This window comes from Sycon ciliatum, chromosome 4 (assembly GCF_964019385.1).
Source record: "Sycon ciliatum chromosome 4, ocSycCili1.1, whole genome shotgun sequence".
Lineage (NCBI taxonomy): Eukaryota > Metazoa > Porifera > Calcarea > Leucosolenida > Sycettidae > Sycon > Sycon ciliatum.
Genome location: NC_088646.1, coordinates 27045899 through 27061610, shown reverse-complemented (window position 1 = coordinate 27061610; position 15712 = coordinate 27045899). Strand labels below are relative to the sequence as shown.

General features: G+C 47.2%; 1 protein-coding gene across 4 annotated transcripts; it reads left to right on the top strand.

The window, feature by feature from the left end:
- Window positions 1-309: 309 nt before the first annotated feature.
- LOC135815366 (uncharacterized) lies at window positions 310-14901 on the top strand. 4 transcript variants are annotated; one of them, XM_065328651.1, is made up of 6 exons: window positions 310-1938; window positions 4179-4312; window positions 6096-6235; window positions 7644-7752; window positions 7948-8116; window positions 9227-11266. In XM_065328651.1, the coding sequence occupies exons 1-6, from the start codon at window positions 1317-1319 to the stop codon at window positions 9547-9549; spliced, it is 1497 nt and encodes a 498-aa protein (XP_065184723.1). In that variant the 5' UTR covers window positions 310-1316; the 3' UTR covers window positions 9550-11266. The 4 variants fall into 4 exon arrangements, with proteins under 4 accessions (XP_065184723.1, XP_065184722.1, XP_065184721.1 ...); XM_065328650.1 differs by lacking the exon at window positions 9227-11266 and adding an exon at window positions 11274-12205 and having other exon boundaries at window positions 311-1938; XM_065328649.1 differs by lacking the exons at window positions 6096-6235; window positions 9227-11266 and adding exons at window positions 6560-6699; window positions 13650-14901 and having other exon boundaries at window positions 316-1938.
- Window positions 14902-15712: the final 811 nt, after the last annotated feature.

The window sequence follows — 15712 nt, the reverse complement described above, 5'->3', positions numbered from 1 at the left end:
AAATCGCCTATTATTATTACGGGAGCTCGCCAGAGCCAGGGCCCATCTTTTGTGAATGGACTGTAGATAGGGGGATCGATCCGGGACCGCGTAGATCTACCGGTCGACCGTATCCGGATCAGGGAGGTGTACCGTACTGCACACGTGGATATCTTGAAAAGCCATATGATATGGCCATGCTTATATGCAGTTTGTTCTGCTACAACGTTACGTAACGTTACGTAGCAAGAAAGCCAAGACATTTGTGTGTTTCCAAGTGATTCGTTTCGGGATCGGACCTTCCTGAACTGGCTGAAGACAGTGAAGTCAGCGAGAAGATCCTAGCCCTCAATCGTAGAACACTGAGTGGCGCATGGCTCTTTCCACAATCTGCGGTCAATTCTCTTCATCTTCTTTGCCTTTTACGGCTTGCCATCCAGCAAATAAGCACAGTAATAGTCAGTATCTGATTAATTGTTTGTACTCGTAGTGACCTGCGGCAGCAAGAGGGATAGACACTTGTAGCAATTTCACTGTTGAAGTATTTCCTGTGGTCTTGGCTTCGGCCCGCCGCATTTACCTGCCGTGCGTGACGTTGACCTGCTACGGCATCTGATACTGTACTATTAGTATTACTACTATGGCTTCTGTTGTCAGTCCAGTCAACAATCTCTGTTGAGGATTGAGCTACATAACAATCAGTCATGTTTCAGTAGTGCAACAGCACACAACAGAAGTGCCCAGTAAACATCAGCTTCAAGATTGTTTCTCAAGCACACAGCTACTTTGTGAGAAGTTGTCTTTAGATCGTTCATAGTACCACTGGCTCGCTTGGCTCAACTCTCTTTCCCTACAACTTAGTACAAGGCTACATGTAAGGTGCCAGTATCGCTTGCACGTGTAAGTGTAGTGCATGCTGCAGACTTGTAGAGCAACACCATCCATCCTCTTGAGCATTTCATTCTGCCAGTGCCACTCCAGCCTCCCCCGGTTATCAACGCCGACTGACCGGCCACTGGAATAGCTTCCTGCCCCGTCCAGGCAAGCTCTATTCAAGCACACGTGGGATAACCTAAACCCGGCGAAATAAGCACCTAACTGGTAGGGTGCAGACACCGTGTGTGATTTTGCGTGAGCGAGAAAGGGGCAGAAAGACGGAGATCACGGTCTGACTACGATTTGCCACCTGGACCCTTTCATTTCCACTTGCTCAACAGCTATACAGGGCTATAAACTCGTCGATCACAAGCGCGCTGGTGAAGAAGGATGGTGTCACTGCGGAGGTCAGACACAACTCAGGAAGGCTGCTAGTGACTAGTACTCCGCAGCGGAAGGATATGGCAGGCGCAAATTTCAGTCTGTTGCTGTCCAATTTTCTTCGCCAGAAGCGCGCTGTGCTGGGCCTAATATTCATCGCAACAGTAGCCATCATTGTTCTTGTCACCAGCAATGGCGAGAACAGCAAAGGAGGCAAACGAGGTGGATCGCTGGCATCACTGGTCAACTGGGCGCAACTAGGGCACCAGGAGGATGATGCGGAGTCCCGTGGCGAATCGCACGTGGAGGGGGAACAGGACAGTCAGCCAGTGTTCGGTGATGGCGTTCACCTGCAAACTGGTCACAGTGCTGCTGCGAGCTCCATACCACATTATCTGTCACCTGAAGCGCGGTTGAAACGGATAGCAGCCACCTTCGCCGAGCGGAATCTTGGTGATGAGAATTTGTGCGCAGCCATCAAACGTGGCGAGATCAGCGTTGACAGGCACAAGCGTCGCGGTGGCAAGAAAAGCGCCTGGATCGCCACGTGGAAAGGCAAAAAAATCGTCGTGAAGCGCAATGACTTCGAGGTGAGCGTAGCTTTGAACAAGCACCTCTTCTACGCTTGGGATCGGAACGACGACGGCCGCGTGGAGCGTGTCGAGTTCTTCAAAAGTCTGTCGAACGCCATGGAACGAATGGGTGAGTACAAAATCAATTGTTGTGTCCTGCTGCATTGTATGACTATGTTCTGAGTCTGTAGTCAGCACTCGACTCTACACGCATATACAGTACAGTAACAGTAACAGTCACTGAGTGTGTTGTTTCTTGTTCAGTCGTTGGACACAGTGCAGTGTCTTATCTCGTCCGTAGTTTGTCAAGTGAGCACGGCGATCGATCTAGCTGCTAGCTGTGCTTGGTAAAATGGGTAGCTTCGCTGCAGAACACGGTATCCCCAAGACTCAAGAGATTCCAGGACTGTAACAGTTACTGTAACACTCAGTATTTCCACTATCTGAGGCTGGGCAGTGTGAAGTACACGTGGTGGATTATCCTTGCTAGAGGAACTGTCACGGAGGAGGTGACAGGCTGACTGACAAGTAACGCCAGAAGGTCCTGGCTTCAAAGTCACAATGCCATGTATGTATTGTTATGTTTGGGAGTTGTGGCTGATAATGAGCATGTCAGGTGTGGAGCAGAGCGTTCCGCAGAATCATTGGCGCTATGTTTAGTAGACTAGCAGTTCACACTTCAAGTGCAGGGCTAGGGAAGGTGTGCTGTGTGCTGCTCTGTAATCTCAGTTTGCCTAAGATTTAATATGTAGAATTATTTAGTGAGAGCAGCACTGATGTGATTAAATATTCACTAGTTGAGGGAATTCCTGGGAGACGTTATCTTGCACAGGTGGCCAATAGTATCACAGCAATCAGTGTTGCTTGCAGCTGAAAAAAAAGGAATGCTTCCGTTCAGTTCATGGCGTACGCAGCGTACCCCTGTGTTGTGGCTGGAACAGCAGCTATGCAGCAAGCAGTTGTGAGGGTGATAATTTTAAAATTCACTCCCGATCATGACAGTAGTAGTTCTAGAACTCGGAGACAATGTTAATATTCAATGTAATGCCTTGAGGAGGATGCCAGTTTGAGCAATCTTGATGATAACGCTAACATGTGTTCATGACACAGATGTGTTGGTAATGGGCTAGGCTGGCTGCATGTGAGCTACACATGTAGTAGCAAGTCCACACTAATTCTTGGCTATGGCTAGCCTGATTTAGCATGCAGTGAGTGCATGCCCTTACACGCCCAATGCCAATTTAGAACTACATGTAGTGTCTTTGGCAAATATCTGTAAGTACCACAAAGCACACACCCATGCATGCAGGCACACGTACATGCACCACACGCACACACACACACACACACACACACACACATGTGACGAAGAGTTGGTGCTTTCTGATCATTGTTCCGTCCTCCTGACTAAATAACTGCCCCATGAATTGAGACACACTGGATATACATGGCTCATTGATGGAATTATTCTTGTATAGCTGTATGTTGCTACTACCGTGCACTGGGACAAGTGGCTTCCATCATGCAGCACGCCTAACTGCACCAGTTTTAATCTGATTAGCCAGGAAGAACAAAATTGCCTTTATCCGGGTACTGATAAGTAATTACGTGCCCCTTTGCACAAGATGCAGTTGGCTTTAGTAGAAGCACCATGGACGTGCGTATCGTACACAAATTAGTACTAGCACTGTACTTGCTGTGGGGACACTGTACTTGCAGTGGGGAAGGCAGTGCTGGCATGGTAGAGTTGGTTGTGTTCCTACTTGTAGATTCTCTACAGTGTAGCCTGCCACTTACTTGCCATGTCACTGTTCTGCCTCCTTTTTTTTGTTCCTGGGTAGACTGTTCAGGTTTAAATTCTGCTGTAATCTACTGCATACGTAATACTACTTGTAAAAAATAAAAAAGTACTATGTTTCCTTTGGGAAAATCACTTCCCTACTCTGACATCTGACAGTTCTGTTTGTATGCTTGATGGACTGTTGTGTGTTCACCATCATGTTGTCCAACACACTTAGACATGTCATGTGCGATGTAGTGTTCTGCTTGAGTGAGAACCCATCTCACAGCTCCGAATTTGGAGTCATGATGGAGGGTATTTTCTTGGGGACATTGTATGCTGCAGGGTGGAAGTCTGCTGCAGCTATTTACATGAATCTCTTCTTTCCTGCACTCTGTTTTCTCATGAAGATTGCGGAACATTATTGTTGGCACACGCTCGCATGCTCCTTGACTAACTGCATGTGTTTCTCAATACATGTAGCAGGTCTTGATTGCAGTACGCTCTATGCTTGGGTAAGCAGTGCATACCAATCATCCATATCGTGTGTTCTTGTGTGGGTGTGGATGGTTGACACATTGTGCCTGTAGGAATATACGAGGAGGAGCTTGACAATGTGTTCCACACGGCCGATGTGAACCGTGATGGGGTTCTCAACGTCAAGGAAGTGCTGCTGGGAGCTGCCATCGTGTACGAACGCTATAATCAGATGTTAGCGCCGGAGGTACGTGCAATTCACAGGGCCTCCTCGCCTTGTGCAAGACATACTATTCAACTTACAGTTTGGTATCAGTGTAAGTGTTACATTGGGTACACGCGTATAGTATACAGATGTATGTGAGTGTGGTAGCATTGGTCAAGGATACATGTGTGTGCCTGAATTGTAGCAGTTCTGTATCCACGTACAGTTGTCGGCAAAGAAATCCAACAAAGCCAGTTTCAGTCATTTACACAAAGTACAGTCAACTTCGCTTATAACGACATTCGGCGGGGCATCAAAAAAGTGTCCTTATTCGCGAAGTGTCGTTATACCCGAAGTCTCATTATATGTATTACAGTTGGATGGAACTTTGCTCTGGGCATGGACATTCTGTCGTTATTCGCGAATTGTCGTTATATCCGCAGTCGTTATTAGCGAAGTTGACTGTATATACTTTTTGCAGCGGCATACATGTACATGTACCAGAGCACAAGGTCGAATTTCTTTGCCAACAACTGCAGCACATGTAGTTCAACTTCATATCATAATTATAGTTGTTGGGTCTGGTCAATTTGCTGTGAAAGCATAACATTTGTTCCAGGATTGAAACATCGAGGGTGCTATGGTGTGCATGAGTTTTATGCGCGTACTGGAACCCCATTCATGGACTATCACACATACCCATGCATGTGCAAAGTCAATATTGTCACTACTAGTACAGTGCGGATCGGCTATAGGGTTGTCGGCTATAGTAATATACCTCTTATAGTGATCGTATCCTCAAATTCATTTTCGTAATCCACCCCTTTCTATACATATCGGATCGGCTATAGTAATAATCGGCTATAGTAATATATCGGCTATAATGATACGATTTCTTTGTCAAAATGATCTTATTGCATACATTTTTCATCGGCTATAGTGATGATCATAAAAAATTATACATCGTACATGGCGAAATCTGATCGCGGCAGCCAGGAAGCGCTGGTACGACTATGATATCCCTCGGAGGAAATAATTCGAAATGTTTGGCGTGGGCTGTGCTTGTTGTTCCGGGGCATCCTCGAGCGAGATCGGAGGCAGTAATGAGTACCAGCGCTGAAGCGCTACCGTGGTCTCCGCCGAGATGTTGGAGAAGGCGTTCAGGTAACAGCGAAGACGATCAGGGACGCGGAGAAGCTTCTCCGTGAAATACGACATCACGATCGACCTGCTACTTGGAACGGTTTCAGCGGTGATGAGTCGCGCGATGGCGACCCAAACTGAGACTCTACTCCCACTAATCGATCCTGTAGATATTGTTATGTCGATTGAATGTGTTGAAGTGTTTCTCTTCCAAAAGAACACATTTGTTGAGCACAGCAACTCCATGAAAACTCATGTCAAAAAATCACGAAGTTTTTGTTTCCGCAGGAAGTAGCTCTGCGCACAGTCACATGCACAGCATGCGTCTGCACGCTGCACTGATTCGAATGACACCATACACGCATTTGTCAGGCATACCTAAGTATGCATATCGCCTATAGTATTATATCGCCTATAGTGATATTTTCACGAAAATCAAACACCAACGCTATAGCCGATCCGTACTGTACTAGTTATATGCTCAAACACAAACGTAGTACGCACATTCATCCACACATCAACAGAGCACGGTGCTCAGTGCTGGCATGGGGGGGGGGGGGTCTGATGTGTTTATACTTACTCACAGCACATGTTGTGAATTGCACACTTTCCAATGTCACTTGCACTTGCTGCTGCCGCCGCCGCCGCTTCTGCCGCCGCTGCTGCTGATGCTGATGCGCAGGCATTGATTCTGGGTGAGAATCCCGACTTAGACATCTTTCCTCGGTACTATGGTCACTGCAATTCCTCGTATGCAGTGGAGTTCCTGCCTGTTCACTCACTGTATATGATGCGTCAGCGGGAGTGGAAGATCAGAGCGAAGTAAGAATGCCTTGCGTCACTGGTGTGTACCTTAACCAGCTGGCAGTCTTTCATAGGTTGTCCTATTTTGACTTGGTTCACTGCGGGATTCTCACCCAGAACAGCTTGAGCATCAGCGCCATGAAGTTACGCCAGTAGCTATCAACGGCCAGCTTTGGTATGCAGAGGCGTGTGTCCGTATCGGTACTGGCCAATCACTGCCAGTAGATATCGGAGCACTGAGTGGCGGTAGCGCTGTGCCTGTGTGTTCTGTGTGTGCGTGTGTTCGTGCGTGTGTGTGTTCGTGTGTGTGTGTGTCCTTGGTGAACTGTTGCTGCTGCTCAGGCGCTCATCTTGGGTGAGAATCCCGACTTGAATATCTTCCCGTCATACTTTGGTCACTGTAACAATAGCTACTTCGTAGAGTTCTTGCCCATGCATTCGCTACATCCCATGAAAAAGAGTCAATGGTCTGTGCGATCAAAGTAAGTAGTGCAGTATCCTACTTGCAACATCATCATGTATGCGACATGTGTAGGGAGTTCAGTTCCGGTCGCTGAAAAGCGAAAAATGCAGTCACATCTCGCATGTACAAAGTGAATGGGTGCCTCGTGGCAGCAGTTCGGGATGCAGTTCGAGGCCCAAGTATCTTCTCCCGCGGCCTTTTCAACCTTGTCGATGCTATTTTTAGGTAGCTGAGGTCATTACCTTTCTAATGGTGCCACACATGTCATGCTTTCAAAAATATGCCTCCGCGCTTTGCGCGGCGCGGATGCACTTCGAAGTACTAATTTCGACCAGATGCGTACTCGGCCCAGCGAGGAACACCCGATTTTCGTGTTCAGCGGCCTCGAATTAGTCTAAAACAAGAGGATTCTAGAACATTTAGGCTCATGCTTTATCGCGGTAGAAGGAAAATGATCCCAGAAACCAGCCCACGGCGATTTCCTGGTGGTGGAGGAAAAAAATCGAGTGAACTGCGCGCACACTATAGAAGCGGCGATGGTGAAAACGTGTGACTTGTGCAAGTAGGCGTGCATGGCATGCATGTACCCATCCTGTATTGCCATGCGCTTCTGCATGTACGCACCAGATAGGCCAGTGCTGGACGGAAACCACACGGCCCACATACATACTTGCATTTACTTCTGCGACTGTTTTCACCCCCATTTTCCGGTCTTCGATCGACTATAACTCTAGATTGCCTTTGAATTTTGGGTTCAAATTTTCACAGGTTGTTCCTCAAATCTTTCCGGTTTAGAAAAACTAGCGTTTTACTCGAAACTGACGAATTTGGTTGTTCGATTGAACTCCCTAACATGTGTACACGTTTATATTATTGGCTAGCCCATTTTGCTCTGTTTGCTTTTTGCGCATCTTTATTGTTCGTGGTGTTTTGAGAAAACTGTAAACCTGCTTGTCGTGCTAGGTTGGCGCTTGGTCTCTTGGATTGGGCAAAGGTTGCAACTGAGAAGGGCTTGTACGCCTGTGACATGATTCTCGGCAACTTTGGTCAGGGAGAAGACGGAGTGATCAAGGTAGGCGTTTGATGTTAGCTCGGCTTATCTTCACACAGTACTGTACCATTGTTTTGTTATGCCCTGTAGGGGGGGGGGGGGGGGTTGGTGTTCCATTCGTAGCACGTACTGCATTGGTAGATGCAAGCTTTACCTGCATAGTAAGCTAACGCGCAACGCTTCCCGTCTACTGTTAATTAATATTGCCCACCGCAGATCAATGACTTGGACCAGGTTCACTCGCATGAGGATGTGAAACGTTGGGAGGGCTTGCCGTGCACACCAGGCACCAAGGGTATTGGATGCTTTGATGATGGTCACTGTCGCATGGTGTGCCAGAACAACGGCAAATGTCCCATCATGCCGCCACATCACAACTACAAAGGTAAGCAATGGAGCATGCACAGTGGGGAAACTGACAGCGTTTTCTCACAGCAGTGCTTCCCTCGTTGGTGTACACACGCACACGCACGCAAGCACGCACACACACACACACACACACACGCACGCACACACTGTAACTCACTCATCACTCACTCATCACTCAACCACAAGCATGTACGAGCGGACATGCAGGACTTCTGACCACATCATGCCTAGCCGTACATGTGGAGCCAAGGTATTAGCTGCGCCGTCGTCGGTCCCACACGGCGAATGCCCTTGGTTGCTTAGTAAAAGCATGGGGAGTATGACTTGGTCTGTTTGCTCGTGCAGTACTTGTGTACTGCAACTAGCCACGGTGATGTATTTAGTATTTACACAGTGTGATGTCAAAATACAGGCCTACGGTACGGTTAGATGTACTGTTTCCTGTGGCAAATCCTGATCAACCATTGCTGTGAATAGTGGCAGAGTGATGACAAGTCAAGTCCAACCTCACGAATAGCCACATCGGAATCAAGCTGAGCCGTGGTGGTCACTGCACAGCCCAGTGCTCGTGCTGGGGCCCACGCCGCACTGGAGCTGCTGTCTTAATGGGGTTGTATATCACTTGCCACCGCTGTGTATCTGCCAGAGGTGTGACGCAGGTCCCATTGTACTGTCATGGACATTGAAATCCGATGGCATACTGCTTTTAGCGCTTACATGCACTGTAGTTCACGCACACACACTGTAAAAATGGAGCAGCAGTGCTCGCGACTGCAAGGCCAGCGCCCTGTAGTCCCAGGACTTCTCAACGGATTTCAATGTCCGCTATAGTAGGTGTTATTTCTGTAGTGGTCGTGATCTGTAACAGTGTGCCTTGGAGGTGTGATGGGCTGGCGTTGACGCGTTGACTGGAGGTCTTCCCTGTCCCAATTGTTTTGGAACTAGAAGCATTCTCCCCCTAGTGTTCAAGTGCCATCGTGTCTCCAAGCGTGGTGCAGAGAAAGCTCCCCGGGATGCGGCTACGTTGTCTCTATCGTCATCGCTCCTGCCCCGCTGCACGCACTTGGATAATGTGTGCGCCCGTGCCGCTCTGTCTGTCTGTCCTGCCTGTATGTGCTGCCGACAGAGGTGTGTCGACGACTGCTCTGGCGGCCAAAGCGTTCCTTGTTCATGAAAGACACCCCTAAAGACGTGCGCGACGCTGTGATCAAGTGCCGTGAAGCTGTGACGACAGAGGACGTCATGCATTATGTGAAGATGGTTCATAGATTTTTAACCCGCGAGACAGAAGGCATGAATGCCCAGGACATTATCCCGCCGGACTTTGAGGGCCAAGTACGATTTGGAAAGAAGCTCGATTTCCATTCGGTGGAACTTGAGCAGGCAACCAAGACTGGTAAAGGTCGCGTGCCGGCCGGCTTCAAGCAACCACTGCCGTGGGAATTCTAGGCCACGAGTATCAGACACAGCGAGTAACGCCGGTTTTAATCCTGCTGTCCGTTTGCCACTCTTGGAGCTCTTGCCCGTTTACGGCTCCTGTGGAGTGTCGCAAACCTAATCGTACAACACCGAGGTGCATGCACTGGTACTGTATAGAATCTATACACCTAGGTGCATGTACTGGTAGTACAGTATATCTATACAGAGATAATAAAACAGCTAACCATGAAATGCTAACCTTCTAATACACTTAAACAAATCATTAATAGCTGACCCGTAGCTAATTGGCTTCATTTAAATCACATTTTAAAAACTTATTTGAATTGCTTCGAAACGCTCTCTCAAATCTGAACCGACGCCACCAGTATTGATAAGCTACCAAACACTGGATAGACATACGAGAGTCTCCACTCGGCTACAGGATTTTTATGTGCTAGTGCAAGCAGCTACAATTTTGACGCTACATGTCTTTCTTCCAGATATGATGATTTTGAAAGAGTTATTATTTGCTAGATACCTTCCATTCAAGTCTTGACGTTTATACAGCAAAATTATATAGTAGTTCTTCACTTTTTGACACAGGATTTAATTTTACGAAATAGTGGTTGCGACTTTGGCGATGATTTTATTATTATTATTGAAATCTATTTTGCAAAAGACCCTAGAATTGTAGCACTGAAATGACCCTATACTGCTTCAATTAGAAATAGTTCTTGTTACATCACACAGTATTTATTGTCCAAAGAAACAGCTTTTGATGTTTTATCCACAATTTTCACCAGTTTGCTATGTGCTGTATTCTCAAATTGTTCACATGATTATATCATCTCCCTTGTTTGAAAATGGACAAATGTGAGATGAAGTTAGTGTGGAGAGTCTGCAACTATGATGATGAGTTTGGTGTGGATAGTGTTCCTCAACCATGGTGGTGACCATGTACGGTCTTTTTTCCCCCGTGATGTCTGGCCGGTCCGGTAGTGTTGCGTGGAAGGTTTCTCACATCTTCCTTTGGGTTTGATGGAGATGTTCAGTGAGAAATATTCCGTGAGACTCTGTGTTGCAGCATGTTTCCCTCTCAGTCTCCCGTTGGGATAGTTGGCGGGACTACGATATCATGATGATCACTGGCATCACACCTATTACAGCACCGTCGCATGTCGCAGACTTTCTCGGGATTGCACTGTGTTCAGATTGGTTCTCCGCACATTAGTGACCTGGCTGTGTGTGGGTGTGTGCATGTTTGTGTGTGTGTGTGTAGGTGTGCTTGTGGGTGCCGGTGGTCTTGCGTTGTACGCAGACCATGTGATGCTGGCGTTGGTTCCGTGGTTTGTATCTGCATTTGGAAAGGACCTGTGCTCTTGGATGTGATATGAGTGGTTGGTTCTGCTCAGTTCAGATTCCACTTGGGAACTGTACTTGGTATGTGTGCTGCCCAGCATATACGCGTACATGTATACTGCTTCCTCATGTCGGTATGTATGCACAAGAGACCTTGCCTCCGCAGATAGCCGAATCCTGTTGTGTATGCCGTTCGGAATGCAGAGAGTGTGGCCTCAATTTGTCATCGCTGCAACACACGTACGCGCCCAGGCGCTTTCTTGATTGTTCCCGTCCAGGGCTTTCTTGGTTGCTGGGACTGTTGTTGGGACTGGTGCCAGTCTACTACTGCTACTGGCTACAGCTCACACTCACAGTCTCCTCTCTGTGTGTCTCCTCTCTGTGTGTGCCGACAGAGATTTGCCATCGTCTGCTCTGGCAGTCTCGTCCTGGTCGTGCCCTGTTTACAAATGATTCCCCTGGCAATGTCCTCTCTCTGGTCAAACACTGCCGCCATGGCAGGACTACTGCCGAAGTTGAAATCTACGTGCAGAAGCTACGCGAGGCTTTAGAGATTGAGGCTGATGGTGTCAGTATTCAGGATATTGCCCCGCCGCCATTCGAAGGCCAGACACGCTTTGGGAAGAAATTAGATTACCTATCTGAGGAGATTCAGGCAGCCAAGACGGGTGTAGGTAGTGTGCCAAAAGGCTTCAAGCAGCCTCTGCCATGGGAGTTTTAGTCATAACTGTTAGTTCCATAGTCTGTCTCCATTGCATTTGAAGCTTGTCTAAGTGTTACATGTAGGCTCTACCACTATTTTAGGGCAAATGACAACGTCTTGGACATCAGCATGCTCATGAAAACAGTCTATTAGATTCTTCTGAAGTATATCTATTCAAAGTTGACTTTTATTGGCTGCCGGCCAGCCAGTTGACCAGTAGCTAACTTGGCTACTTCTATTAGATCAATGTATATTTTTATGACTTATCCGCGGTATTTACCTATTTTACAGATATCCTATTTAGGTTTTAGGGAATTTTATTTTAGACATTTATTTACACCAGTTCACAATGGCGGGATGATTGGTCTAGTTTTCTCTGTAGGAACTGACCTCTGGTTCAGGACTTCTGTTTTACCTATTGTTAACCCTTTATTACCATTAAAAAAAAAGTTTATACCCAAACATTGGATTGCTTTTTTAATCATATTTAATGTCATATGACTGTGTTGGCGGAGCTTCTGGTATCATCGTCTGCAGTATTTGACGTATCGCTCCTCACTCAACTTCATTGATGCAGTGTCACACAAGGATATTGATAGGATTGCCGTACGGCTGCTTGGAGTATTTCCTCGTGACTTCTGATTATAGCTTGACAAACTGAAGGAGGGTGAATGATGATCACTGGCTTTACCTGTAGGATTGTAGAACGGAGAATGTTGAAGGCAGTCTCATCAGTGTTCCGGTGCGCATCCCGCACTAACGGTGGTTGACCAGGTGGTTGTGATTCATGCTATGCATGCTTTAGCGTTTAAGCCGTCACTAGAGTTGGTTGTCGCACCAGATTTCCGCAGAACGCTCCACTGGGACAAGTATAGCTGTGCCATAAAGTCGCGAGCAAGGTCCCAGTCTGGTGTGCATACATTTCCCTCTTTAGAAGTGAACCCACACCATCAGTATGAACGTATACAATCTTTTCCTATCAGTGTGAGCAACAAGCATGCAGGGATGTTGGCATTGAAGAAACTCTGCAAGTGAAGAGATAATTATCGTATGAAAAATTCGTCCCGATGAGCACTGGCGAAATGGCTGGTGAAGATTTGTCGGTTATCCGGATCTTGACTCTTCGACCTGCACCAAGCCGGCACACAGTGGTTGGTTGTCAGGCTTTATAAGTGATGGCGTGTGCCTGTTGTAGGCGAGGCTACCACAAGTCTTAGCTGAGTTTCATACATGCACATGAACGCACATGTGTGTATGATGGAGATGGCCATTGTCAATGAGCCGCTTGCTTGGCCGTGTTACAGCTGTTTCGGCAGCATTGCATCGGCATGTGCTTAACCACGTCACACAGCAACAGAATCTGAGTTTCCCAGCTACCTAGATGTACATGTATTAGGGCCTAGCACCAGTGCAGTGCATACAGTTCACTGGCACAGGTCATCTGTGCTCATGTATATGTATTGCCTGTACTATTGCAGCAGCACACACCTGCTCCGAAAAGAAGTAAATTATATTTATAATTATCTCCTCCCCCTGGTCCCGTATCTTCGGTGGTGACCAAGAGGCAAGAAGCCAACCATTGGAAAATGTTGGTACAGTGCACCGCTCTGCTGCACCGCTCTGCGTCTAGTGCCCCTACTGGCATAAATCCTAACATTGTGAACTTTTAAAAAATGAATCATTTAAATGATACCGCCAAAGTCGCAGCAACGTCTTAGTTTGTATTGTGAACTTAACCTAAGCAAAGGAAAGTATTTGTAGGGAGTGTGGGGAGGGGAGAAAACAGTACTTGTATGCTCCGGGACTCGCTGTTGGTAGTTGCCCAAGCAGTTGCCCAAGCAGTTGCCCAAGCAGTTGCCCAAGCAGCCTTTGAATGTCGTCCTGCGGACCTACTGTAACAGTTGCAGTTCATGCACATGCGCGGTTCTCTCTCACGATGACTCGTAACTCTCACATCATCACCACATTGTAGTTTTGGAGAATGGATCTAACTGCTCCTGGGAATGAAATCTGCGAGTCAATCTCAATTTTGTTTTCTTTGCCATTTTTGTCTTCCGTGCCGTCACAGAAATTTGTGGTCGTCTGTTCATGAAGAAGCAGTTTCTAGATAATCCACCGGTACGAATAGCCAGGGATGTGTCCATCCTCGTAAGAACATGTGCTCATGGTGAGTCGAATGCAGCACTGCAGAGTGCACTCAAGCTTGCCACGCTCCTAGCTGCAGAGAGTGAGCATGTCGGCTCAATCCTGCCTCCGTCGTTCCAAGGCCAAGTCCGCTACGGTAAACTGCTTGATGTGCCGTCACACGATGATCCTGCAGCTGCCAGCAACCGTTTGGCTGGTGGTGGTAGTGAGGCGGCGAGAGGTTCCAGGGGCTCTAGGGGTTCAAGAAGTATCCAGCCGCCGATGAAAGTAGGTGGACACCGACGGTAGGATGTATTGCAGGTTTGCGGGCTGAGCAGGCATCACTAATCAGGTGTACAGTTTGCTCGCCACTGCACAATCAGACTTCTTTCCAATTGACCCTAGTTTGTGAGATGGCAGTTTAGAACATGCACCGTCAAGCCCTGCATACATGCATGTGTGCGTGTGTGTTTGTGTGTGCGGCGTAACTCGGCGCATCAAACACAAGACAGAGTGTGCCCAGGGCAACCAGCGACTGACATCCCCGTTTATCACCCATCCAAGCAAATTTGGTTGGCGACAAATGCCAGTTTGTGTGTCCCTTAACCCCCCCCGCCACCCTTGAGACCATGCTACTTCAAGTATTATTCACAAACCCATTACAAGGATACAATGAAGTTGCTAGCACTGTACACACAGTGTGAAGCCACAAGTATCTTCTGGCCCTTGAGTCAACCCTGGGGCTTTCTAAAATGCGATCAAATGTCTTTCACTGCCACGAGCTACATTTGATATTTGACTACGACATTTTCCCCAGTTACTGCTTTGAATCAGACTTTGATTTATCTGTGCGCCTCTCTTTCAAAGCTGCTGGCAGCATTTTGTATATTTTTCTAAGTATCTGATGCTAGGCAGCCACAAAGAGGCTCCCAGCCCCATCGCTGTTCTTAGAATATTTTTTCTCTTCACCATTGAAAATGAGAACACGGGCTGTGTGAATAGGAAGTCCGTCTATATTGCTGAAACGCCCCACCGCTATTTCTCTACCGATTTGAAACTGTAGAGTTGGTGATTTTTGTTAGAATCATTTTAGAAATGAGTACCAGTACTTTCAGAAGTCTCGCACTTATTCATTATTATTTTTGTGCTTTTCCTTGTGCACTTGGTATTGCAAATGTGTGAGCTGACGAAACAGAGGCACGTAGCTTGTGAATGCATGCTTGCCACACGTGTTAGTATGCACGAAGTCCGATCCACCACAGCAGAATCATGACCTGTGAACACCTGCCTGATCGTGCCCACCATGATCACTGCTTATTGGCCAATAAGTCAATTTGTCCCGGAAACACTTCAACAATACCTGTATCTCTACTCACCGGCGTCTGGAATCGGCATATGTGAAAAGAGAGAGACAGACAGACAGACAGACAGACAAGACAGACTGAGACAGACAGACAGACAGACAAGACAGACTGAGACAGACAGAGAGAGAGAGAGAGAGAGAGAGAGAGAGAGAGAGAGAGAGAGAGAGAGAGAGAGAGAGAGAGAGAGAGAGAGAGAGAGAGAGAGAGAGAGAGAGAGAGAGAGAGAGAGAGAGAGAGAGAGAGAGAGAGAGAGAGAGAGAGAGAGAGAGAGAGAGAGAGAGAGAGGATTGAAGGTATTACAAGTTTGCATAGTTGTCCGCCTTTAGTATGACTAAGTCTTGTAGATATTGAGGGGGGGGGGGCTAGAAACGAAGCTGGCCAGGTCTATGGAGCTGTCCCCACAGGATACCGCGATTCCGCAGACGCGCACTTTTCCGCGTTATTGGCTTTCATCCACGTTTTTGAGAGATTTTGCATAAAACCCACTGTATTCATGGGAATGTACAAGAAAATAGAACATGATGTTGAAAATGTACTACAAAGTCGTACCGGTCCATGAGTTTGTACGACAAAGTTGTATACTGTACTTCCATGAAACTGCATGCTAAAGTTGTACAAATGACAGATAACTCGTGCATAATGA